The sequence below is a fragment of the Melanostigma gelatinosum genome (genome assembly GCF_949748355.1).
Source record: "Melanostigma gelatinosum genome assembly, chromosome: 22".
Lineage (NCBI taxonomy): Eukaryota > Metazoa > Chordata > Actinopteri > Perciformes > Zoarcidae > Melanostigma > Melanostigma gelatinosum.
In genome coordinates this window covers 8345629-8370068 of record NC_136655.1, presented here as the reverse complement: position 1 = coordinate 8370068, position 24440 = coordinate 8345629, and the positions used below count along the sequence as shown (strand labels likewise).

The following is a 24440-nucleotide window of genomic DNA, read 5'->3' as shown; positions in this document are numbered from 1 at the left end:
TGGGATGTATTTAGAAGTGTGCTCTGTTGCACCTGAAATAAAAACACATCAGTCATGTCACAGTGTATTGACAATCACTGCAGCAAGATGAAAATTTTTAATAAAAAACAGCCTCTGCATGAAACTACATGATGTCATGCTGATACAATCTTCATTGCTTAACAGATGCGTTGTGCAAGTATGCAAAATAAGCCTTGACCTGGTTGGTACAAATGCCAGAAACTATATCAACAAAACACAACAATTCCTGAACAGAAGCTGCAGAATCTTTGGGAAATGTCTCATGCTGAAGCTGCTTGGAGTTGTATTTTACAGGTTCTTGCTCCAGATGTTAAAACACTTTACAATATTTAAAACATATCTATCATCAAAGCAGCACTGTATGTTTTAAGACATAGCAGCTCAGTGGGTGGCTTTACCGCTCTACATTTTTGATCAGGCATATTTTCCAACGCTCTACTGACGTCATCTAGAAGCGACACAGGCCCCATTTTAACTCACATGTACGCTCATTTCACTGTTTGCTGTGCCTGAGGTGAAACAATTTTGACAACCGATACATGTGTGCATATTGTGTTGTATTTGATCGATAAACGACACGGTTTCTCCGAGATGAGTGCCCAGATTACTTGTGTCGGATGGGTGGGGAGAGGCGTTGCAAAGGAAACCCCAGACAAAGTAAGTTCATGTTCAGCTAGCTACTGCTAGCAGACAGGCGGCTAATTTGTCAACATGGCAGGAGATGCACTATATGCTACCATACTAATTTAAATGACCAATACTCTAAGCATTTTGGCTGTAATTCATATTCTAGGTGGCTTTAAAGGTAATGTGTCCCTCGACCATTTTTTACATGATAATATAATTGAAATTACCCTCATTTAATCAATGCTACAAGTGGTTAAATTGCCGCAAGGGAAATGTTACACTCTGCGTTGTAGAATAATTACAAACGTGTATTAACTACGGTATGTAACAGGTTATAAGTAATCGAGCAACTGAACCGATGTTGATGCAGGAACGCATTTTAAAATGCACTTAAGGCTGTGGAAACGTAATGAAGTGACCTAACGTTAGCCCAAGTTACTGTATTTAGAAACTTTAAGCCACGTTTTTTTATTCCATTTCAGGTTGAGTTGAGCCAAGAGGAGCTACAGCGCATCATCACTGATGCAAAAGACGAACTGGGGTATGTTGGAATAAAACGCACATTACTGCAGTGATCTATTGTCCAAATGTGAAAAGCATGACCTGTCATCGAGTGCTGAATAGAAATTGAATATTACAGCTGGTGTCATGTTTTTTTGTTTGTTTTGAATTTTATCTACTCTCCTAAATCAGTCACCGAGCAGCCGAGGAGGATGAAGACGATGATGAAGGTATAGCCTGTGAGGAGAATCCTGATGGTAATACAGCGGACATAGCTGGAGATCCAAAGGGGGACGATGAAGATGGAAAGGAGGAAGAAGACGAGCTGGCAGAGTACGGCCTGGATAGATATGATGAAGAGGATGCAGGTGAGTGGGGAGGTGTTCATGTACAGTGTGTGTGTGTGTACAGAAAAACGAATTGCTGCTCATTCTGTCCACTTCACTTGTGTCTATTTAAAGATATCTGAGAGTCTGACTGTATATCTGCTGTTCGTTTGTCTTAAATTTAGCGACCGCTAGTCTCGGCGACAGTCTGGCTGGCCTTACAGTGTTCAGCTGTAATGAGGAGGATCCTTACATCACCCTCAAAGACACAGTAAGTGCACTCCATGATCACATCAATGCAGATTCAGTATCGTCCCACCTAAAGCCTAATTTCAACCATGAAAAAATGAAAGTAGAAATTTGTATTTCAGTGCAAGAATGTCATTAAACCTATGAAAAAGCCTTCAAATTGTGTCTCTGATGTTTTAGCTCTGATATTAAGGGGTATTGGGCAAGAATAATTTGGAAAATTTTACAAAAACAATTTTGATACCCATTGTATCTTGTCTAAGCCAAATTGCTCAGCTGTCTTTGTTCTTCCCTCAAGGACCAATATGAGCGAGAAGACTTCCAAATCAAGCCCGGTGACAATCTCATCCTTACAGGCAGGGCAGAGAAGGACTGCTGCAATTTGGAGATCCATGGTAAATGTCTTCATAAGTGACATGATGAGATGACAGCGGGTTTTCTGAAGACACAGAGAAATGTCTTCTTTTGTTTGGATGCTGTTGTTCCAACTTAGAATATAAGCTAAATGCATGACGTGTGTAAATGTAAAAATAAATGATCAATATTTGTTGTAAACCTTTTCTTCTCAAGTCTACACTAAACACTTGATCTCTTGCTTTCCAGTTTATAACTCGGAGGAGGACTCTCTGTATGTTCATCATGATATTCTGCTACCAGCTTACCCACTGTGTGTGCAGTGGCTAAACTTTGACCCCAGTCCTGGAGAAAAACCCGGTAAGAAAAATTCAGCTTTGCTCTCACGAACCTTTACAAAAATCCTGTTCCTCTCCAAACCAAGCCTCAGTTTGTATTAACATTTACATGACAGTAATGGATTTCAACAGAACTAGTTCTCAGCGTCATATTTAATGTTAACCTAAAACTAAAAGGAATTGAATCTATTTAATGTGCATGTGCTACTGTACTTCTCTTACCATGTTCTGTGTCCTTATTACAGGAAACTATGCTGCAGTGGGAAACATGACTCCTAAGATCGATGTGTGGGACCTGGATGTGGTGGACTGTTTGGAGCCAGTCTTTTCTTTAGGGAGTAAACAGCCATCCAAGAAGAAGACAAAGAGCAAGAAGGTACAAACCTGTTCTTATACTGTCTTAAACAAGCATCTGTATGATGAGAATGGGGTCACATTGTAATGATTTTCATGCCTTTTTATTTAATGTTTGACACCATTGATAGTCGACTTGCTTGTCTCGCCTGTATTTCCTGCTTTGTTATATATCATGAACACAATGCTGTGTGTTCTCGTTGACGCCAGGGGGCAGCAGCAGAGCCTGTCGAGGGACACACAGACGCAGTGCTGGATTTATCCTGGAACAGACTGATCAGGTCAGGATGGATATGTTTTTTTTATAGCACTGGAAAAAAGATGATCCTAAAATGCACCAGATAGCCGTCAGATGTGCAGAGTTATACAGACGTATTTCCTTCTTGTGTTTACGTACCATGACTGTGTATGTGTACACTCTCGTCCTTAGAAACGTGTTGGCCAGTGGATCAGCAGATGACACGGTTATCTTGTGGGATCTTACTCGAGGCAAACCAGCCACAACTCTGCACAGGCACACTGACAAGGTGACTAATGAGAAAAATAATGATGCTGGATGTAATTTAAAGTGTGTTGTTGCTCATAATTTGCAGGCTTCAGCTTCTGGGATTTTTCATTATTTAGTTTCAATCTTTCAGGTTCAGACGTTATCATTCCACCCATTCGAAGCACAGACTCTGATATCAGGATCATATGACAAGTAAGTGTCATCTCTGATTAGTTTATAGAATGAGGTGAAAGGAAATGCAAAGATTTTGTTGTCAAAGATTGACATTCACAATGAGTTTGAGACACAAGTGTTTTTCTTTTCAGGACAGCTGTCCTGTATGACTGCCGCAGTCCAGACAACAGCAACCGGACCTGGAGGTTTAGTGGTCAAGTGGAGCGGCTGACCTGGGACCACTTTTCACCGTGGAACTTCCTGGTAGATGCTCAAATTCTTCTGCTCTATTTTAACGGAAATAATCCAACCACTTTCCTTTTTTAACCTTAAACGGTTGTAAATATTCATTACGAATACGCCTGCTGTGTACGCTTTATGGTCATTGTGCAATAAACCTTGTTTATCCCGCTTGTTCTATTTCTGTCACAAGCTCAGTGCTTAACTTGAGTTTCTGGTCGCGTTTCAGGCCAGCACAGAGGATGGATTCATCTACTGCCTGGACGCACGCTCGGATAAACCGGTTTTCACACTGAGGGCTCACGACGAAGAAGTGTCAGGTAGGAAGTGGAAGTAGAAAGGCTCTAGCGGTGCGGTCTAGCCATCGTTCAAACAGCACCAATGAGTCGCCACTTGTTGTTCTGCAGTGTGTGGTGAGACAGTTGGTCATGAGTAATTTAGGATGTTGGTACTTACCAGAGTAATTGGGGAAATTGGTGGCGGCTATGTTTTCAGTCAGTCTTTGCCCATGCTTTGGTTCTAGGTTTGCTTCATGGAGGAATTCAATTATTTCAAAGGCACATTGACTGTACAATGAAAAATCAAATCCAAACAATTCCGCAGGTTTGAACCTCAGCAGCCAGATCAAAGGATGCCTGGTCACCTCATCAGCTGACAAACACGTTAAGATTTGGGACATTTTGGGCAATAAGCCCAACCTGGTGCACTCGCGAGACATGAAAATGGTAAGAACTTACATATGCAGCGTGTACATCTCAGATTCTTCCACCCCAATCCATCTGTAGAAGTATTATGCAACGTCAAAGTTATAACAACTTACTCCCCGACCTGTTGACAGGGCGTACTCTTCTGTGCGTCATGTTGCCCTGAGCTGCCCTTCGTCTATGCCTTCGGGGGACAGAGGGAAGGCTTGCGGGTTTGGGATATAAGTGATGTTGCAGCAGGTATAGTTTCTTTATTTTTCTTTACATCACACGCTTAAACATCGCAAAAGGAATGCTGTTCATTGAAATCATGTTAAAAAGTTAAATACGGGTCTTTACACAGTTCAGCACTGACCTGTATTCATGGAGTCAATAGTTAAATTGCTAATGCTCACATGTTATTGTGATGTTTCCCTTTTAGTGGCTGAGGTGTTTGGCAGCCGGGAACGCTTGGTGCCGAACACGGGCTCACAGGTATCCAGCACTGCAGCCACAGCGGAGATGGAGGTTTCCGAGTGACGCGTCAGCAACCTGTAAACATGAATGAACTTGTTGCTGTGTTCCTTCATAGTGCAGTAGTTCATGCAAAAAGGATTTAAATAAATGAAGCTGCATTTCCTGAAGGATTTGAAAGGTTGGCCTGAGTGCAAACTGGACCCAACATACCTGAAAAACTTGTTCAGCTTGTCTCTCTGCACAGCTAACAACAGCAGCTGGCACACTTGAAGTTGTGTTAAGAAAAGAAGAGACATATCTTTCTTGTATTCATATTAGTGAATATTACAAAGAATCTTATTTGGGCTTTTTATTTGGAAGCAGTGATTCAAATATTTGAATTGTTCAGAGATTGTTTTCAGTTCCTTCATACATTTACAAATGTAATATGCTACTAAAACTATTTTCACATAAACATTGCATACCTGGGTTTCTTGGTATAATGAAATATTAAAAGAAGCCTGTGTTCTTACATTTGGCTAAAGTGTGAAAAAAATAATGTCTATTCAGTAAATAAATACAGTTCATAAAATGTGTAAACCTTTTGTTCTTTGGAATATTTGACCCACGGATTTTTTTCACCGTCGTAGTGGATGATGTAAAGTGACATAATATTTTTGTAATGTATTTTTTCCTACATAACCATCATCAAAAACAGTAATGGAATCAATACAGCCGATTATTTATACAATATATATGAAGTATCTCTTACCCTCTTCTAGTTTAGAGTTTGAATCCTGCTGTTTGTGTTTTGTGAAAATGTTACCCAATATGGAAAATCTGTCATTCCCAACATTGCCATCTGAAGCAATGTAGAAGATTGGCCTTTGGAAAAGGTGGTAACATGTGTTACATTTACACTCAGAAACCATTTCAGAGGACACATGACTGCCATCGTATACATGTAACTTCACTGAAACACTATTTAGCCCTGCAAAGTAAAGAGTGGACACAACTCTTAAATGTGTTTCATACAAATAAAGTTTAAAAATAAGAGACACAAGAAGTGAATCGTTTGTTCAAGCGTATAGTGCACGTATCCGTTTAAAAAAATAATAATGTGCTGTGGTAGGATTGGGGGAAAAGGCAAGTTATATTTGTATGGCTGGTAGTAGAGTAGTGGAACTAAACTGAGTGAGTCTGAGCGCTAAGACGGAGCTATTATAGTGATGCACACTAGAAAGTAACTCCGCAGATCTTAGCATGGCGTCGGGTCATTTGTGCAAGCTACATAATCTCTTAACGCGACTTTCTAACGGGACACAGCTACGACACGTACAAAGTAAGTTCTGTTGATATCTGAGTCACAAGGTATTTGATGGAGGTTGTTATAATTTGCTGTTTTTAACCTTTCGCTCATCGGTGGTGGGAGTAAAAGCTAACAGAGACTAACCTTGAGAATATGTTCAGCAGGTAAACACTTGGATTTGGCTTGCACTCAACGTGTGTACTGTGTATTTTATGTAAATCAAATAAAAAATCGGTAGGGATGTAATTAAGGTGTCCTAACTTATTGCTCCTCCCTCTGTTTTAAGATCATATAGAAAGCGTTGGCGGTGGTCTGAAGATTCATGCTCTCAAATGTGGTGTTTGAGTTCTACCTCAGAAGTCCCGTGAAGTGTGTTAAATGCACGAGTTAGTATCTGTGTCTCACCTGTCATTTCTGCTGCAGCATGTTTGGTGCCAATGAGACAGAAGTCCAGTGTCAGTGGTCCTTCACTTGATGCCCCGAACTGGTATGTAATAAAAAAACGCTCATATATATATATATATATATATATATATATATATATATATATATATATATTCAGTCTAGCTATGGTTTGGACTTAAACGCACCCATACAATAATAATAATAAAGTAAATATGATATTGTGATCAGGACAATGACCTCTAATTTTCTTGGGTTTAGTAATGTGGAAATCGGTGTGACTTCAGATGGAAGAACCATAGTGTGCTACCATCCCACTGTCGACGTTCCCTATGAGCTTACCCAGGTAACAGAGCACTTTCTAGCCTCATGAATATCAATGTGTTGGTTGTCACTTCATCTCATTGAGTAGCACTAATTTCCACCAGAGAAAGACTTTTTTTTTGTGACATAAAACCCTGCAGATTATTTTCCCTGCACAGCTGATATTCCTGCCTCTGGTCTGACAGGACGTACAGTTCATTGCAGGAAGTAAACATAAAATGTATAATTATGTAAGAGGGAACCTTGTTCATGACGGTGAATCTTTGCAGCCGATAGAACGACCAGACCCCCTGAACAACTCGGTCGAGACCCACGACCAGATTTTAAAGGCCCACCTCAGCAAAGAGGTGCTGAAGGACAGAAAAGGGCCCACTATAGAAGAGCTAAGCAAGATGTTTTTCACTACCAAACACCGGTGGTATCCAGTAGGACAGTAAGTACACGCATACAATTATCTTGAATTGATCTGCCTTAGTATGGTTGTAGTGCTGCCCCATCGGGACTAGCGCATTCGCCAACTTTGATAATGACACCTTATGTACTTCGTGTAGGCTTCTTATAGTCCTTTTTTGGGGGGCTCTTCCATTGCACAATAGGTGTAACTGCATTATATAACTGAAGCAGAGTGTAAGAGCTGACAAAAACATATCAGATAGACATTGATCAAAATGAATTCCCTTCTGTGTCACTGTTCACAGGTACCACCAGAGACGCAGGAAGAAGGATCCCCCAAAGGACAGATAGTTGACGGCCAAAGTCACAAAACAGCAAATGATGTTTGTGTTTTTGTCACAATGATGTATAATAAACTGTTAAATACTACGTAGGTTGTCATGAGTTTTTAAGTCAGTGCTGCTATGGAACAATAATAAGGCTTGGAAATTATACTTTTATTTTGTTTCGTCTACTCTGATACTGTATAAATTTACTGCCCTGGATGTTAGGGGCTTTTTTATAACTACTGCAAATATAAAGCTAATAGACTGGCACCAGTACACCATAAAACATATTCTTGGTGAACAGATTATAGCTGGGGAGTAAAAGTAGTTTTGATTATCATATTTGTATGGAAAACAAGAGGGATATTATATACGTGAGTGATTTTTGTTAATTTTATATGCTAACCACTCAACACCAAATCTGTATCAACACTTAAAATGCTCAGTAATGCATCCTTAGGATTTTTGTATCTCAATTTTAATATCCCAGAATATACATGAGTTTGCTGAGCTTTAATATTTATTCATAAATACTATCATTCTGTGCCTGCAAGAAAAACAAAACTGTAGACGAGTGTTTTATAGCGTGGTAAAGGTCTTGCACACCACAACACAGGTTTACAACAATATGATTGAAGAAAACAGAAAATCTATCTCCAAATGAACAACTACTGACAAAAGCTGGTGTATTTTACAAGTTCGTCTCTATAAGACTGAAAGAGATCGTGACGACATTAAATATTTAGGTGGTCATTTCGAAGCCTTTTTTATGTGCTGCACAGACGGACCTTCTTATGCTCTACCCATGCTTGCATGTGGTAATTAAAAGCTGGTTCTCCCCCACAGAAAGCATATGCCTTAGCTATAGCTATAGCTTTTCACTGTATTTTAAAGTACCACGAAAAAGAGCACATTGTCATCGCTCGCCAACAATCTTTCACTCCAGAGGCAGGAACAGAAAGTAATGGTTTTTTTAATTGTTGATTTTCCAACTGAGCTATTCTTTTTTTTATTTCGACAGTTTTCAACCTTAAAATACGTTCTCATTATCTGTATCACAACAAAGACTTAAACAGCGTAAATAGAAGATATAATATATATTCTTATAACAGGAAATATAAAACTAAAAGGAAGAGACCAGCAAAACAGAAAAATATGCAATAAAAGCAGATGACATTGGTTAATGCAATAACATATCATTTAGTTTATACTATTTTGTTTTATGTATTTTAAACACAAATGTTAAGGCTGTAAGGAAAAAATAAAACATATGCTTTATTTTAGAAAAATACCATTTGTGAACAAGAAGCTTTAAATTCTGTTTATAATGTTGCCAGTAACAACTAAAACCTGTAAACCAGTAAAAAACAATCTTGAACAGCAGCGTATGTCCTTACGTCATCTGAAGCCACCGGAAGTGAGAGTTATCTGGCCCCGCCCCGGCAGCGCAGTCAATCCAACCTGAAGAGAAGGCGAGTCCACGGCTAAAAATATAATAGCTAACACAAGATGACCGGTTTGCCTCGTAGGATTGTAAAGGTACACTTTACACCACGTATTGTATACATTTCTTAACGAGGCAGTGTGTGGGTATTGTTATGATCGGTTGGTGAGAATGTTGACGCAAAATGACTGCCGTCTAACGCTAGCGCAACTAGCACGATTAGCTCTTATCTAGCTAGTTATCAAGCTAGCGCGCTGGTCTGCGTCTGCGAGTGTCTTGTTTGCCACTTCCGTTCACTCGCGTCTGCTCCAATTGTGGTTTCATTTGTGTTCGAGTACATTTGTTGTTACTTAAATTATAGTTTTCACATCACGTGGTTGCTAATTTGTACTATTGATCAACAAATTGTTACAATTTGCCCTAGTCGCCATATGAATGGATTCGCTATGTTAGCTAAGCTAACGTTAGCTTAGGTGATTGGTACACATGCCTGGCGATGATGTGTACGCTGTTCGCTGTGGCCTCGAGACATTAAAGTGCTTGTAATTAGGAAAACATGTTCGTGTTGCTTCTGGTGTACAAACCGAAAACTAAAATTAGAAAGAAATGTAAGGCCCGATGCGGTCTCCTCCGTCAACTTCGCTCAGCCAGGCCCGTCTGTGGGCGCGATCAACCAGTTCCGCCACATCGAGCTGCTATTTCTCGGGTTTAGCAGGTTTTCTCACAGCGTTGACTCAGTGGAAACGCGACACGAGCTTCCATCATGGAAAACCTGTACTTTTGGTTTGCAATCTTAACGAACGAGGTGCACAATATTTACTACACGATTAATGCAGTTAACGTTGCTTGTTTGCTGCATATGTTGTGGTGCACCTGCTTTACCAAATGCAGAAATACGAAAAACGCTCTACTTCCTCATCTTGTGTCGCACACTTCTTTATTGATTTGCGGTACTCCTCAGAATTCTCCAATTCCACTAATAATAACATAATTTGTATAGGCCTACACCAGAAAAACAGTAGTCACCTGTGTACTGAATTATTGTAATCAAATGGATCTTTATAAAGTTAAAGCTGAAACAGTCAATTAATCAATTTGAATCAGATGGTTGACAAAAAAATGTATCTGCAACTATTTTGATAATTAATTTGTCAAATGCTAGATATTCACAGGCATATTCTCTAAACGTGAATATGTTCTGGTTTATATGTATGCCTGTGACAAAACAGAACTCACTTTGGGTTCTTAGAATTTATGCACATTTTTCTAATTTGTTTTCTGACAGTTTATATAACAAATGATTAATAAATTAATACATTTTAATGAATTGGAAGAGTTTAATGTGGTGTTTTTAGATTATAGTAAGTCTTTGTGCAGTACGTCACAATTGCTAGTCCCTGTGTTAAACGGTAGATTGTGGAATGTGGTTTTGTTTGCGGGTGAGTTTGGAAGTGTGTGACTAAGCAGGGCGAAATTGTTCGTCCCCGTCCATTATATACTCGAAAGTCTACACCTACTCAGAAATGTCAACAACAGTGTTATGTGTTTCTCCTTCTGACCACACTCAGGAGACGCAGCGGTTGATGGCGGAGCCTGTTCCGGGGATCACGGCAATGCCGGACGAAGCGAACGCACGCTACTTCCATGTGATCATCGCGGGGCCTCAAGACTCTCCCTTTGAAGGAGGCACATTTAAACTTGAACTATTTCTTCCAGAAGAGTATCCCATGGCAGCTCCCAAAGTGCGATTCATCACCAAAATCTACCACCCCAATGTTGACAAGCTGGGAAGAATATGTTTAGACATTTTGAAAGGTAAGAGAACCTGACAGTAAAATGTAAATAATATATTGGCGGCATCGATAGGGAACCACACTTAGCTTATCGCAGGATTTTAATTTAGCATTTTTGCTTGCATTGTTTTCTCTCAAACCTTGAAATTAGCAATTTCTTAGTTGTTTCAACCCTTTCACATTACAGTGCTAATATAAAAATATGACCTATTTGCATTTAAGTAGCACTGTTTAATTGGAAATTTCTCTAAAAACCTGACATTTTTATATTGTGGATGAAATAAATATTCAGATAAAAAAAAAATAGAAATTCACATCAGCTTGCAACTACCAAGAGCAGAGCAGCAGTGAGGTACCTAAACATGATCTACGGTAATAAAGATACATAAAACAGTGCAACATTGTGATTCATTGGCACAGTAATTAATAGCCAGCTCATATTTGATTCATTAGAACTGCTAGAGCCAGATGTTGTTTTCTATTAAGTAGCATTAGGGAAACGTGGATCTCGGAGCAATTCCTGCACGGGCATGTAGTGTCTGCGTGGCCATCTTTACCCACTAACACCCGTAACATGTTTCCCTCGTTCTTTTATTTTTTTATTTTTTTAAAGCTGTTTCTCTTTTTTACATGTTGTTCCGAACTTCCACTCTTCCAGATAAATGGTCTCCGGCTCTGCAGATCCGCACAGTGTTGCTATCTATCCAGGCGTTATTAAGTGCTCCCAATCCAGATGACCCCCTCGCAAATGATGTTGCAGAGCAGTGGAAGAGAAACGAAAGCATCGCCATTGACACAGGTGAGGATCAGTTGGCGTTCTATTTCAACACTCATTATAGCGTGTACTGACCTACACTGCCGCGGTCACAGGTGATTTAGATTCGTCTGGTGGTGTTCTCATTAATGGGAAACAACTCAGTCAGGATGTCGATGGTTTCGACCAAGTCTGTAAATACAGACAAATGTGGCAGTAAGTAAGCATGGATGGAATCGATGCAGTTTTGGTGTCTGTAAATCATCTGACTGAGATAACGGTGTAATGTTTTAACTGGCCCCTGTGTTACATAAGGAGATAGGTTGAGAGTAGTGCTTACAGTTGTTTGTCCCGTGGCTTTATGGCTGGGCAGTAAAGTAGTTACTGTTACATAGATGATATTAAACCGCTTACAAACAAAACTACTAAATACCAGGCGATGTTTTCAACTGTATGGTAGGTGTGTATAGACGTGTCTTGTAATTGTTGGGTTTTCTGTTGCTGAAGCTTGACTTCTTGCTGCCATGTAACTATCCAGAGCTAATAATAATAGTCATCAGAACTGAACCGAAACTTAATTCAATTTAATCTAAATTTAATGTTCACCGGCAAAGAAAAAATGCTGTGCAAATTGTTGTGATTGGGCTGCATTGTGCATCAACCCGTCATGGTTTTTATTCAAAATATTCAAGTTACAATGATAAAACAATGAACACCAGTAAACCCTCAGACGGTATCTGTAACTAGAGATTACTTAATCAACAAAAAATGAATCGGTAACTAATTTGATTATTTAATCCATTATTTTTCAAACACGAAAGATCATTGGTTCCAGTAGATGTGAATCATTTCTGCCTTCATTGTTTTTCTATGATAGGAAACTGATTATTCCATGATTCATGAAAATAGTTGGTAGATGAATTGATAACACATCTAAATCCTTAGCTGATACCCCCGCTGTTGGCACGTCTGCCTGCTAAACTTTCTACGCAACAAACTGATCATTAAAATGTTCGGTAATCCCTTTTCTGTGACTGACTAATTGTTTCGGTTGTGCATGTAGAAATACTATATAATCGGACCGGTCGGTTGCTTTCGGTCCGATCGTCTGTGCACACTCTGCAACGCTCCTTATCTGCAGTCCTGCACCATATCGTCCTCACGCCCTCCACCACCATTTTGTCTTTCTCTGTCTCCCCACAGCCCGATCATGGACCAGGCTCTACGCCGTCACCGAAGTATAGAAGAACAGACACGAGGCTTCTGAATGTGATCCACAAAATGTACTCCTATTCTGTCAACATTCAAATTTAACAGACACACAAAAAAAAACAAAGAAATGAAGAAGAAAAAAAAAAGATAAGTCCAAATCTATTTGAAAGAAACGACAAGATGTACGGCTGCAGACCTGGGTGACTTATTTTCCTCTTTAAGACGCGTTAAGTGTGTGTTAGCCTCTTTATTTTTTTCCCGTGTTGCTATTTAAATGCATGGACAGAGAACGACGCCCTCCCAAACTACAGTCTTAAAAATAACATGTCTCGAACAAGGCGCATACTGTTACGTTTGCAGAATACACACATGCATTAAAGCTCTTCTTCTTTTAACACATGCATCATTTGTCAACACATCTGCACATCTTTAGTGGGAGATGATACGCTCTGTTATTTCAACACTTGGTGGACAGCTGTCTCCCACTAGCAGACGAGAAATATGAATACCAGTGATTAAGTTTGCCGTGACTCTTTTTATGGAATGCAAAGAGGTTTTTTTGGGGGGAAATAGCCCGTTGCGTTCAACAAGAAGGTTAGTGTGTCTGTGCATACCAACATGTCACAACACTGAGTATCTAGCTGGTGGTGCAGCTACTGTAGTTCATCTCAGCGCTTTTACCAAATGTCCGTCGCACAGCAGAGACTGTCTTGTTTGTACGATTGGACCAGGGCTCCACACAGGAAATGCTAACTTATAAAGCGTTCAAAAGACACTTTCTGTAACTGCAGCGCCAATCATGTTTTATTTTAACGAAGCGGTTATTAGACACTGAAAAAAAACAAAATACAGAGGCTCTCAGAGGGCAGGGACGAACCGGTTTCATCCACAGACAACTGAGTAGAGAATAGAGCCACACAGCTATCATTCAACAGCATGGAGTCCATCCAGTGGATTTGTGGCCCCAGCAGATGTCGTTTTATCTCTCGCCATCCTTTTCATCTCGGTCTTAGGTTGATAAAAAAAATCTACAGGTTAGCGTGTGATTTAGATGCTCGAGTCCAATTAGATGAGGATTGTGTAATTATTATCAATCCAAGATCTCATGATTTAATGTCGTGTAATGTTACATCAAGCGGTCTGTGGTTTCAGTGAAAGTTGGACAATTTGGGGAGGGTGAGCCGATTAGTTCCACATGGTAAAAAAGAAGCCATTCCCAACACATTGAGAAAGGTAGAAAGACACAACTTGTTTTATTTCCTTTATTGTCCATGTTGTCCATGCTATCTATGTTGCTTGTTCTCTATTTTATTTCCCGTGTTACTTTATTAAAAAGGCATGTACCATAACCAAACTTATACCATGACGATTCAAATTAGTTTTCTTCCGGGTGTTTTTGAGAGTCGAGGCGTTGGGTTGTCTTTAAAGGGAAAGTTCAGGCTTTTTTTTTTTTTTTAAGGTGTCGTCATCGTCTGTATCAAAGTTGTCTTTCACCATGATTTTCCGGAGTTGGCCTCACCTGCTTTTGCTCTTTCTATGATACTGATCTGTGATGATTATGCAAGTGCATTGAATTGATTGGGTCATTGTGGTGGCAAAAAAAAAAATGAGATTACAAATAAAAAAGTATTAAAGATTAAAGGCTATTACAGATTTTCTATCAACTAGAGTCCCTTAAAATTACACACACGACATCTTGTGGCTTCTTCTAGACGTCTTTAAACTCGCCCAGAATGAACAGTTTCTAACTGCTGCATTTACTAAAGTCTGGAAGATGGAGCGCAGCTTAAAACCTGGGATAACGTAAGTTCTGCCGTTAAGTTTTAGTACATTTCCATACACGGCTCTTCAAACAACTAAACTGAGTAAGTACGTAGAGTCTTGTCTGGTTTATGTGCAGTCTGTGTTCGCCTGTAGGAGCGAGGTTACAGCAAATACTTCATTCATAGAGATATGAACTTAATACGTTTCTCGTAGGAATTAATCTCAATTTGCAGCCCACAGAATCTGATGTAGGTTTCTGGGGTGTTCTGTTCAATAAAGCTTTAATTAGGCAAACTCATTTTTTCATAGGGATAAGTATATAGCATGAATCAGTGCCACTTACTGGGGTTCATTGTTTGTCCCTAGATGGGCCTTTAAAGAACACAAATGTCAACATGAACACAAAACTCTTAAAAACCATCTCCACTTGGGTTTTTAATGATCCTATTATGGATTCTGCTAACGAGGTTTTACATTTCCCCCCCAGACACACACCTGAGTTACTGAGTCTGAAACACGAAATGATCCGAGGATACCTGGAAGTGAAGCTGGATCTTATAAGCAAACGGATACCTGAGTGAAACCAAATCACTGCTTGTTGCATATAAGTACCACTAAATTCATCGCATATGAGTATTTTACTTTGAAAACCAGCTGTTAATGGGATTTTACGTTCAGAATTCACAGGGTGCTAAAGAAACGTGTGTTTCCTGCTGTGACATGTCAACGTGTGTGCTCTGAAAAGGTCTATTTCTCCTGCTGTTCCACAGAATTTCACCAGATGGTGCTTAAAACATATTTCCTGGATCAGACAACTTCACACCTGTTGGTTGCCATAACTGAGGTGCCTCATAAGAATAATTATGTTTTCAAACGTGGGGGACGTGTTCTTCCTCTGGGTTTACGTTCATTCATCTGAGACGTCTTTACATTACATCCTCTCAACAGTATCCCAAGTCCCTTGTTTGTCCTATCAAGATGTTTGGATCCCTGAGCAAATACAATCACAATACACAGTCTTTGGCAATCGTTTTATAGCGTCCGCCTTCCTACAGGAGGCACCTATCCTCCATGTTTGTTTTCTTTCATGTTTCCTCACCAGAGACAAAGATTTCACAATGTTTTATGATCATGGCCTGGTTTATATGGCAACAGTGAGTCAGTCAGGCTGCTATGCAGCCTTTCTTTGAGTGCAGTTGCAGGAAATGATTCCCCTCACTATCTGAAACACCTGACAAAACATTAACTATCGTCTCAGGGCTGTTGTCTCTCTCGTGTGTTGTCCATCCAAGTGATTGCGGCTTTCCCCTGCTCCCAGTCTTTATGCTAAGCTAACCGGCTGCTACAGCTGGAGCCTTATATTGAACGGACCGATATGAATGTGGTGTTAATGTTGTCATCTAACCCTCGGCCGGAAAAATCAATTTCCCAAAATGTCCCAAAACTATTCCTTTAAATAGACTCTTGCAAGGAATCAACATGCAGTTCAAATGAACTTTTTAAGAATGTGCTTCCCTTTTGTACAAACATTTGCCCCCAAAAATTATGTATTTAATGTCACATTTAATACCTTTTATCTGTAATTGTCTGTTTCCACTCTTTTCGGGCAATTGCTCACTCCTGTCTGGTGTTATTTGAAGATTATAGTAACTGTAACTCATACAACAACAATTCTAGGCAGAGAACCTTGAGACTGTAAATACGCTTGCACTTGAAATACCGGTTGAAATAGTGCACAAGAGCAGTGCCACAGCAAATAACCAGGACCGGTGAATTGACAGACGAAGTGTTCCCGGCCTCCAGTATAGTGCATGTGTCAAACATGTAACAATAAGCGAGTGATCGCTGCCACAGATGACGTGGAGCCAGCATCCTAAACATAGCCCTGCTCCTCTGACGGATCATCTCTCGCTGTGATTGCTGACAGCAGGTGAAAACATGCTCGTCACATGCCGCTGGTGTTGGACTGACAGTTGACGACAAGCGTCCTGTTCTGACTGGCGCGTCGTCGTCATCAGTCGGGCCCAGTTTAGACCCGACACCCGCGGTGCTCAGTAGTTGTGGTGCGTCTTTATGAAGTTGAGCGCTTGTTGACATGATGGTTGTATGTTCCTTCTCCTCTTCTATACCTGCTTTTCTCTCTCTTTTCTCTTCCACATTTAATCCCTCTTATTTCTCTCCTTTCATCCCCACTTGTCTCCCCCTTTATCCTCCTTACTTTCCTTTCCTCATCTCTTTCACTTTTTCCCTCCTTTATTCCCTGTCTTCTCCTTTCATCTTCTTTGATCATCTCTCCTCTCTCCCTTTCCCTCATCTCATCTCCCTCTAGTCCTTTTCCTCTCCTCCCGCTTATTCATCTCTTTCTCTCCTCTACCCCCTCCTTCTTCTCTCTGCTCTTTTCCTTCTTCCACTCTTGTTTTCCTTTTGTTTCCCTTTCCTCTCCCCCTTTTTACCTCCTCTAATATCTTTCCTTCCCACCCCTCTTTTCTCCTCTTCTGCTCCTAGTTTCTTTCTTTTCCTCTCATCACTCCCTTTCCCTCCTCCTCTTCTTCTGTCTTCCTTTTCCTTCCATATCCTCTCCTTTCCTTTTGTCTTTCTCTCCATCTTCATCTCCAACAGTTTAATCTCTTGAACCTGAGGCCGTTCCTTTACGCTCTTTATCTCTCAATGTGGTTTGTCCCAAATCTATGTGAGTCCACTCAACTTCATACCAGATGTGGTGCGCTTCACAGAGGTACACAGGATATTAATGCTACAGTTAGGTATACATATTTAGCAGGGATTAGGAAATACACAATCAGTTTAGAAAATGTCAGCACTGTTAAGAACAAACATTGCAAGTCCCCAAAAGAGAAACCTGAAGGATTTTGACTTTTTTTTTAGTTGATGCCATTAAGAAAATATAACTCAGCTGATTATTTTTAGTGCTAATTGGTAGATGTTAGCACGCTAACATGCTAAATTAAGATGATGAACCTGCAAAGAGTGTGTGTGTGTGTGTGTGTGTGTGTGTGTGTGTGTGTGTGTGTGTGTGTGTGTGTGTGTGTGTGTGTGTGTGTGTGTGTGTGTGTGTGTGTGTGTGTGTGTGTGGTGATGGCTGGGATTCCTCTTCTGCTCCTGTGACTTTTTCATCCATCCACAGTGAGAACAGGTTGTCCTGAGCCATCCTTCCACTTCCCCGCACTCTCTATATACAACAGCCACTGCAGGAAGGGAAAGATGTGCGTGTGCACCTGCCTGCCTGCCTTTATGTGTTTGCAGAGGCCCCCGAATGCAAGTGAAGTCACATATTATGAACGAGAGACATGTGCGCTGCCACCACTCTGTCCTTTTTCTTGGTGGAGCGTGAACTCTAACATTTTACAGTTAAATGGCCGCGTGTACTGTAAAAGGAGTTCAGTAGTCTCATTCTCTCGTCTTTTGCGTTTATTAATTAATGATTCCTAACAAGTAACTCCCTTTGATTTGTGTTGAATTTAAAGGGAAAAATAAATCAAACCTGATCACACACTGATCTCGTCCGATGTTGACACACCCACAAACACATGCAGTACATACTGTCGTTAGGGGCACGGTGGCAGTCTCGCCCGGCGGTGTTAAATGTACATAATTAACAGTCTCCAGTCATTGAATCTCTTTGACACCACCACCCAGACATAAAATACCCCCCCCCCCGGGCTGTGCACTTATAGATTACAGTATCGGAGGGAAGTCATGCTGCTGCTGACGGTGCTGATCAATAACGTATCAAGCAGTGTGCTGATAGAGAGCTTTTAGTACTCAGGGTTCAATATGTCTCGTCTGTTTGGCGGATTTGTGCTTGAGTGGGTTTCTATGGAGATTAGATCAACACAGCCTAGAGATTTATTTGCAGATTATCGGGACACCAGGTCGCGATATTTGACAGAACACATTTCCTCGGGATCGGTAACACTGACTCACCTGACGTCACAATAAACGTGAAATATTAATCCACTGACGTTTCAAATCAGTAGAGACGTCAACTTTCCGTCAGAGGAGGTGCTGACCTTTGAACTTCTAATGCTATTGGATGGACAGCCATACAATTTCACATTTTTTACAATGATTTGGTTTATGACCACCTAACTAGCACATTTGTAGCATGCTAACATGCTATACTACGACGGTGAACAGGTTAAACTACTGATACGCACTAGCAGGTTCGCATTCAGCTCAAATCGTCTCTGTAGAATGTCTGTAGCCTGCCTTGTTGATTAGAAATGACAAACAACGATCATTCAATTGTTTAAGCTCTTGTAATTATATTTATTGACCACTATCACTGTTATAAAACCAAATCTGATTGATTGATTAGCACTGAACTGAGATTGTATAGATATAATAAACCTTGCACAACCAACACAAAGGACTAAACTGACCATTCAGTATGCTGTAACCATCCAGTTTATATCCCTAAAACACAAACAGCCTTTTTTAGAACGCTTTTGTCCTTTAGAAACATGTTGTACTTTTTCCAGATTCAACACAAACAGTCTTTCCCTCTCTCAGTCGAATGAGCCTCAATCAAGAGGGAACCATCTGTTGTTGGCCGCGTTGTAAGCTTAAGTGGACTTACTTTGTGAAACTACAAGTATTGTCCTGTGAGGTGGTGAGTAACTGGCACAGTTTGGATAACCACGGAGTCGCTGCTGGTTATTATCAGGTCATTATGGTGATTATACCTTGAGCATCTTGATAAACACCAGTCTCCAGCTTTGGTGTGATTACACCAAATACAGCACGCATTTATAACGTGTGATCTAATTCCCAGCCGCTGTTATTTAGCAGCTGACAACCGCAACAAAAACGCGGATCATGTAGCTCACCACACGACGGCGTCACTTGAATGGCAGCCATACGGTACTTCCCTCTCTTTCTCTCTCCCGCTGTCTGTATACAGGTCACCTTTCCTTGCATAACAGCTCATTCATAAAACAGCACCACACCTCAGGGAATGGATGAGGAACAGACTGCAGACGTGTAAACGTCTACACGGGGAGGGATTTTACTGCAGTTGTTAAAAAGCGGTGTCAGGCTATAGTGCAATGTATTTACTGTAGCTGTCAGATAAAAACCTTGTATCTCTGGTCAAGTCAACAGCAGTTTCTTTTTTGCAGAATCTGCGTTTTAAGTATAGAGTTTCCAACTCTGTTATACTGTAAAAAATACTGTATTCATGAAGGGTTAGTTCTGAACGCAAATAATATTTTCAAGCCATATGAAGGCTCTGTAGTGATCTTGACCACTGACCATTTTTTTTGTGTTTTAAATCTAACAATACAGATAATACGCTTTGTGTGACCAGGGCCTCGAAGGAAACTTAAAACACAACTGATGAAAACCCGAGGTGCTTGCACATCATGAGAAAAAGAAGGCGAAGGCAAACAATAACCTACTTTAAGAAGTACTCAAACAGAAAGTAAAATCATGTCTTCTGGTTACATCAAGATAATTCCAGGAATGATATGTAAGCTCAGATAGCTGGAACAAATGAATCACCATGGGCCAACAAACTGTCCTCCGATGGGAGAAAAGGGAGGACGACTAGATCAATGACGTCAGGTCCAACATAGCCACTGTGGCTGAGTCTGAAGAGTTGCCTTCTGAATACAATGTTCAAAAATGCATGTTGTGACAGCTGTTTGTTTTCCCCACATGCTGCAAGGGCAGATGTAAAGTTGATGTTTGATTTTAACATCGTTCATCCATGGCACCGACACTCATTGTTGAACACCTTCATGGCTGACTTCTAGGTTTTTCCTGCAAGTGTTATTTGTGTCAGAACTGATGGTCTCAAGAGCAAATCCTTTCCTTTTTCTGCTGCTTAGTTTTGTCACTTCCTGTTTGTTGGTAAACTATTTCAGAAATGTCCATACTAACTAAGTATGCTTAAGTAGTATGTGACATTTTTTACAAATGTTGTTCAGGGCAGCTTTCAGTTAAGTGTGAAAGTATGATTTCCAGTCACTGCTACAGGCCTCACTTTGAGTTTTAAGCTACTTGTTTCGGTAAATGGCATCGTTTTCATTCTCCCCTGTATCATCATCACTGCAGCGTTTTCTCTCAGACAGCTTTCCCACATGCTGGCTATCACACTGTCACTGTCTGGTTTTGTTTATGCCCCTTAAAGCCTAATCGTCACCTGATTATAGAGTGTGTGTGCTTTAGTTCTACCTCAAGGAGACAGAGGCATCATTGTGAGGGGAACATTTGCCCGCAGGTAGCCTCAACAGTCTGAGCAGCAGCAGTCAACAACAGCACATTTCATGGAAAAGTCTAGCAGTCACAGTAAAGTCATCAATATCAAGTTTGCATATATTCTTTGTCATTTTATATTATATTTTTATATTAAAACGCACATGCTTTGACCCCACCCTATTTGTCCCTGTATCTGATCCCTGAGTGATGTTTATCCATGTCTGCTTTATTCACATCTATCATCATGACAGGCTTTAATATGCACCAACAGGCCCCCATTGTGTCCTTCAGCCCTCACAACCAACTTATTGTCATACTTGCATCTGCGGCCTTGAGACCTGTATTTATTCTGTTGCATAAACTGTTAAAAGAGATGTTGATGTGAGTCGTTTTCCACAGTGATCTCACAGAGATGGTCACAGAAATGCGGTGAGTGTCACAAATGAAATGCCATTCATCTACAAACATACAACACCTGGACCGAAAAAACCCATCGAGATGGATACCACCAGAGCTTATTGAAAAAATAAGTCGTTTTAGTCGTTCTTTGGGTTCGCCGACCAATAATAAAAGATGGACGAGAGAGGCCACGTTGCACACGATGCTACCCCAAATAATCAACAGACATCGTCCAAAATACGCTGTCTGTTAATGACAAAATATTTTCATTAGTTGTGTTTTTGATTTTCTTAACACTTCCTTTCCTGTAATGGGGGTAAATCTAACTAAAGGAATATGCTATAGTACAATAAAATGTGTTTTCCTTATTACCTACCACCTGTATGATTAGCTAACTTAGCCCTGATCCAGGACTGCCATAAGCCTTCAGGCGTGTTGACCCTGGACTAAGGCTACCAGTTAGCTCGTGAGCTAATGTCACCTGCTACCTCCCAGACCATTGGGCTAGCAACGATGGAGTTTTAATTGCCGTTCTGGTTAAGCTAACAAAAGACTCGGGACAAAGCAGAAATGTTCTCCGAGCGCTCTGTTGCTGCTTTGGTGGATGGCGTGGAGCCATTAGCAGATGCCGTCACAGGCTCCATATCCCACAGTGGCAGCAGCTCACATCCATCCCAGCAGCCTTGGAGCGGCTGACAGGAGCTCACTTCATCATTGGAGGAGCTCCATCCAATGGGTACATTCACCTCACCCCGAGCACCTCCGAACAACTGGCCTGTCTTTGTTTGTCCTGGTAAATATACAAAGCAAGGCTAGGAGATTGCTAAAGCTCTATTTTAAACTGAAGTGTCTAATAATGGAGACATTGCAGGATAACAGATGGCCCAATCTAAAATTAGCCGACTGCATGATTATCCATGCACTAAATTTAGGAGGGAATAAATGATGCCTCATTGTCGTCATCTTGATCGGACCAGTTATATCTTTTGTGTTATAAGGCATCACAGCTTTTTGTGGCTCTAATTGTCCCTGTCTGGCAAAGAAGCCCTTCCCTCACATGCCTGAAGGCTCGGTGATGAGGTCAAAGAGGAAACTTCTGGGTGAGCGGATCAGCTTCAGGATGTTATACGTGTGAGTGGATCACAGGCAAATGAGGAGGCAGATTATGAGAGTTTCTGTATTTGCATATCTGTACGTAACTAGATACGAGTGAATATATACTGAATATGGATTTGCGTGTAGTTTGTGTTTGCGTGTGTTGTTGCAATGGATGTCGTGACGTCAGAGAGCAGGTGTCATGTGACGCTCCTGATAAAGTGAGGACAGCGACAGGCAGCCATCCAGTTCTGGCTCCTTCGGTCCCTCCATCCGTCGTGATGCGAGCCTGGAGAAACTGGATTCTTCCCCCCCCCCCCCCGCACCTCGGCTAAAATGGGACCTCCTGCCTTCTTTTGCAATGCAAGACGATGATGACAAACCGCTTCCAGTAGCACGATGACATAAAGATTTATTTTCCTCTCAGGTGACTGATGCATTGAGATGATGGAGCGTGATGCTAATTTTAGTCCATAATAAATTACTCACCATCATATATTATATGCACACGTCATAACAATTCTATAAATACATTCATTTTCTAACATGCCTCCCAAACCCTGATGGCATTGATACAAACTAGAATCCTCTAAAATTGTACCAATCCCAGAATAATCCTTCAAAATGTTCAGACTCGCTGATATAATACGATTTTTTCAATCAGTTCTGGATTGATGACACCTCTACTGTTATATCGTATGTTCTTTATTCCCTTAAACTCGATAACTATATTTCACACTATTTGTTATGGGCTGCAATTATCATGAATGTAATGACATGGTAACCACATCAGTATGATGTCGTTATAACCCCGCTAAAACAAGATGACGATGCAGTTTGACTTCAGCAGCATGTGACCTGCAGGCTAATTGTATTTCCATCTAAATTCAGACGATGACCACCGTTGTTGAAATGATAACGTGACGTGACCTTAGTGATTTTTTCATCAACACTGAGGAATTTCTGGGTTATCCGGAGAGCAATTATCTCCACAATTCACTCAATATATGTGTGCAACCTAAGGGGTGATATGGGTGAAAGGGGTTAGAGAGGTCAATGTGTGGGGACATTGTTTCTCAAAGTTTTGACCTGATGATGAAACAAGATGAAAAGTTGCTGTGATCACCAAAAGTTAGATTTTATGGCAATCCATCCAGTAGTTGGTGAGGAAAAAGTCAGATGATCGCCGAAGAAGATTCGAAGGATTCTGTCTTCTTCTCTGACTGTGTTGTAATCAAAGAGTGTGTGTGTGTAACTCCAATCTATTGTGTGTTGATAGTAAATTTGATGACCTGTGCGAGAGACAATATGTCCTGTGCACATATATCGCTCACGTTCTGATGAAGGTCTTAGTGACCGAAAGCTTAGAAAACAATTTGCTGCAAAGGAGACAAGTGTGCAGATGTTTTGATCGTGTTTTTTCGTGCAAATCCATCTGAAAGTTGGTAAAAGGCAGTCAGATACGACAAAGAATCACCGGCAACAACACTTGATCACCTCAGCAAACAAGTGGATCGTCTCGCTCTTTGACCCACTTTGATCAATCTCATTCTTTGGTTGATCATTGTCTCCTGGAGGTTTTGACTTTTGACGTTATCTGTGGAGTTGCAACATGCGGATCCTCCTGCAAGCCTGCAGGTCAAAGGTGAACTGAGGAGCGGTATCATCCACAGCAGCGACCATGTCATTTGATTGTCATAGTGGGAATTGCATCACTGAAACAGTGACTGCGTTTAATCAGTTAATAAGTTACAGCTGCTTACAATGCAATCACAGTTTCTTACAGAGGGAAGGGGTTCACTTTGAGTTTAACATGAAGCCAGCGCCAGCATGGGAGCGCCATCAGATATGAGTTGAGACAGATTTGAATGTGTTTAGTCAGGGGGAGCAGTTAGGAGTGGTGCTTATTCACAGTGACAACTTTACCACAAACCTCAAATATGTCATTCCAAATTTGAGCATTAACCTATATGTGGAAACACATTTTTTCCCTCACAGATTGGGACTGACGCGCTCAGAAAACACAAATGACCACAGTTACGATGTTAATTCAATGACAGATGGGAGTCACTGAGTGATTTCCCAACACGATTGATAAGATGTGACTATTCCATGAACTATTGAACATGTAGCGCAGGGTATTTTACGAAAAACACTCTCATAATACTAGACACAAAAGAATCCAGGAGGTGTTAC

At 40.7% G+C, this 24440-nt stretch overlaps 3 protein-coding genes across 3 annotated transcripts; all 3 read left to right on the top strand.

Moving 5' to 3' along the window:
- Positions 1 to 502: 502 nt before the first annotated feature.
- Positions 503 to 5800, top strand: pwp1 (PWP1 homolog, endonuclein). Its single transcript, XM_079294678.1, has 15 exons — positions 503 to 678; positions 1131 to 1189; positions 1342 to 1517; positions 1661 to 1746; positions 2023 to 2119; positions 2328 to 2438; positions 2662 to 2792; positions 2981 to 3051; positions 3201 to 3297; positions 3409 to 3470; positions 3584 to 3695; positions 3901 to 3991; positions 4275 to 4396; positions 4510 to 4615; positions 4797 to 5800. The coding sequence occupies exons 1-15, from the start codon at positions 613 to 615 to the stop codon at positions 4892 to 4894; spliced, it is 1485 nt and encodes a 494-aa protein (XP_079150804.1). The 5' UTR covers positions 503 to 612; the 3' UTR covers positions 4895 to 5800.
- Positions 5801 to 6041: 241 nt separating this feature from the next.
- On the top strand, positions 6042 to 7667 carry mrpl42 (mitochondrial ribosomal protein L42). Its single transcript, XM_079294604.1, has 5 exons — positions 6042 to 6152; positions 6543 to 6606; positions 6783 to 6867; positions 7115 to 7278; positions 7544 to 7667. Exons 1-5 carry the CDS (start codon positions 6074 to 6076, stop codon positions 7587 to 7589), a joined length of 438 nt encoding a protein of 145 aa, XP_079150730.1. The 5' UTR covers positions 6042 to 6073; the 3' UTR covers positions 7590 to 7667.
- A 1327-nt stretch (positions 7668 to 8994) lies between these two features.
- On the top strand, positions 8995 to 14408 carry ube2nb (ubiquitin-conjugating enzyme E2Nb). Its single transcript, XM_079294213.1, has 4 exons — positions 8995 to 9103; positions 10577 to 10823; positions 11460 to 11600; positions 12759 to 14408. Exons 1-4 carry the CDS (start codon positions 9074 to 9076, stop codon positions 12797 to 12799), a joined length of 459 nt encoding a protein of 152 aa, XP_079150339.1. The 5' UTR covers positions 8995 to 9073; the 3' UTR covers positions 12800 to 14408.
- The last annotated feature ends 10032 nt before the right edge of the window (positions 14409 to 24440 follow it).

Excerpts from the sequence above, each read along its gene's own strand:
- mrpl42 (XM_079294604.1), top strand. The coding sequence starts at position 6,074 with ATGGCGTCGGGTCATTTGTGCAAGCTACATAATCTCTTAACGCGACTT. Across the intron at positions 6,153-6,542 it reads ACAGCTACGACACGTACAAA|CATGTTTGGTGCCAATGAGA; the intron begins GTAAGTTCTGTT and ends TTTCTGCTGCAG. Across the intron at positions 6,868-7,114 it reads TTCCCTATGAGCTTACCCAG|CCGATAGAACGACCAGACCC; the intron begins GTAACAGAGCAC and ends GAATCTTTGCAG.
- pwp1 (XM_079294678.1), top strand. The coding sequence starts at position 613 with ATGAGTGCCCAGATTACTTGTGTCGGATGGGTGGGGAGAGGCGTTGCA. Across the intron at positions 1,190-1,341 it reads GATGCAAAAGACGAACTGGG|TCACCGAGCAGCCGAGGAGG; the intron begins GTATGTTGGAAT and ends CTCCTAAATCAG. Across the intron at positions 1,747-2,022 it reads ACATCACCCTCAAAGACACA|GACCAATATGAGCGAGAAGA; the intron begins GTAAGTGCACTC and ends TCTTCCCTCAAG.
- ube2nb (XM_079294213.1), top strand. The coding sequence starts at position 9,074 with ATGACCGGTTTGCCTCGTAGGATTGTAAAG. Across the intron at positions 9,104-10,576 it reads TGCCTCGTAGGATTGTAAAG|GAGACGCAGCGGTTGATGGC; the intron begins GTACACTTTACA and ends GACCACACTCAG. Across the intron at positions 10,824-11,459 it reads ATGTTTAGACATTTTGAAAG|ATAAATGGTCTCCGGCTCTG; the intron begins GTAAGAGAACCT and ends CCACTCTTCCAG.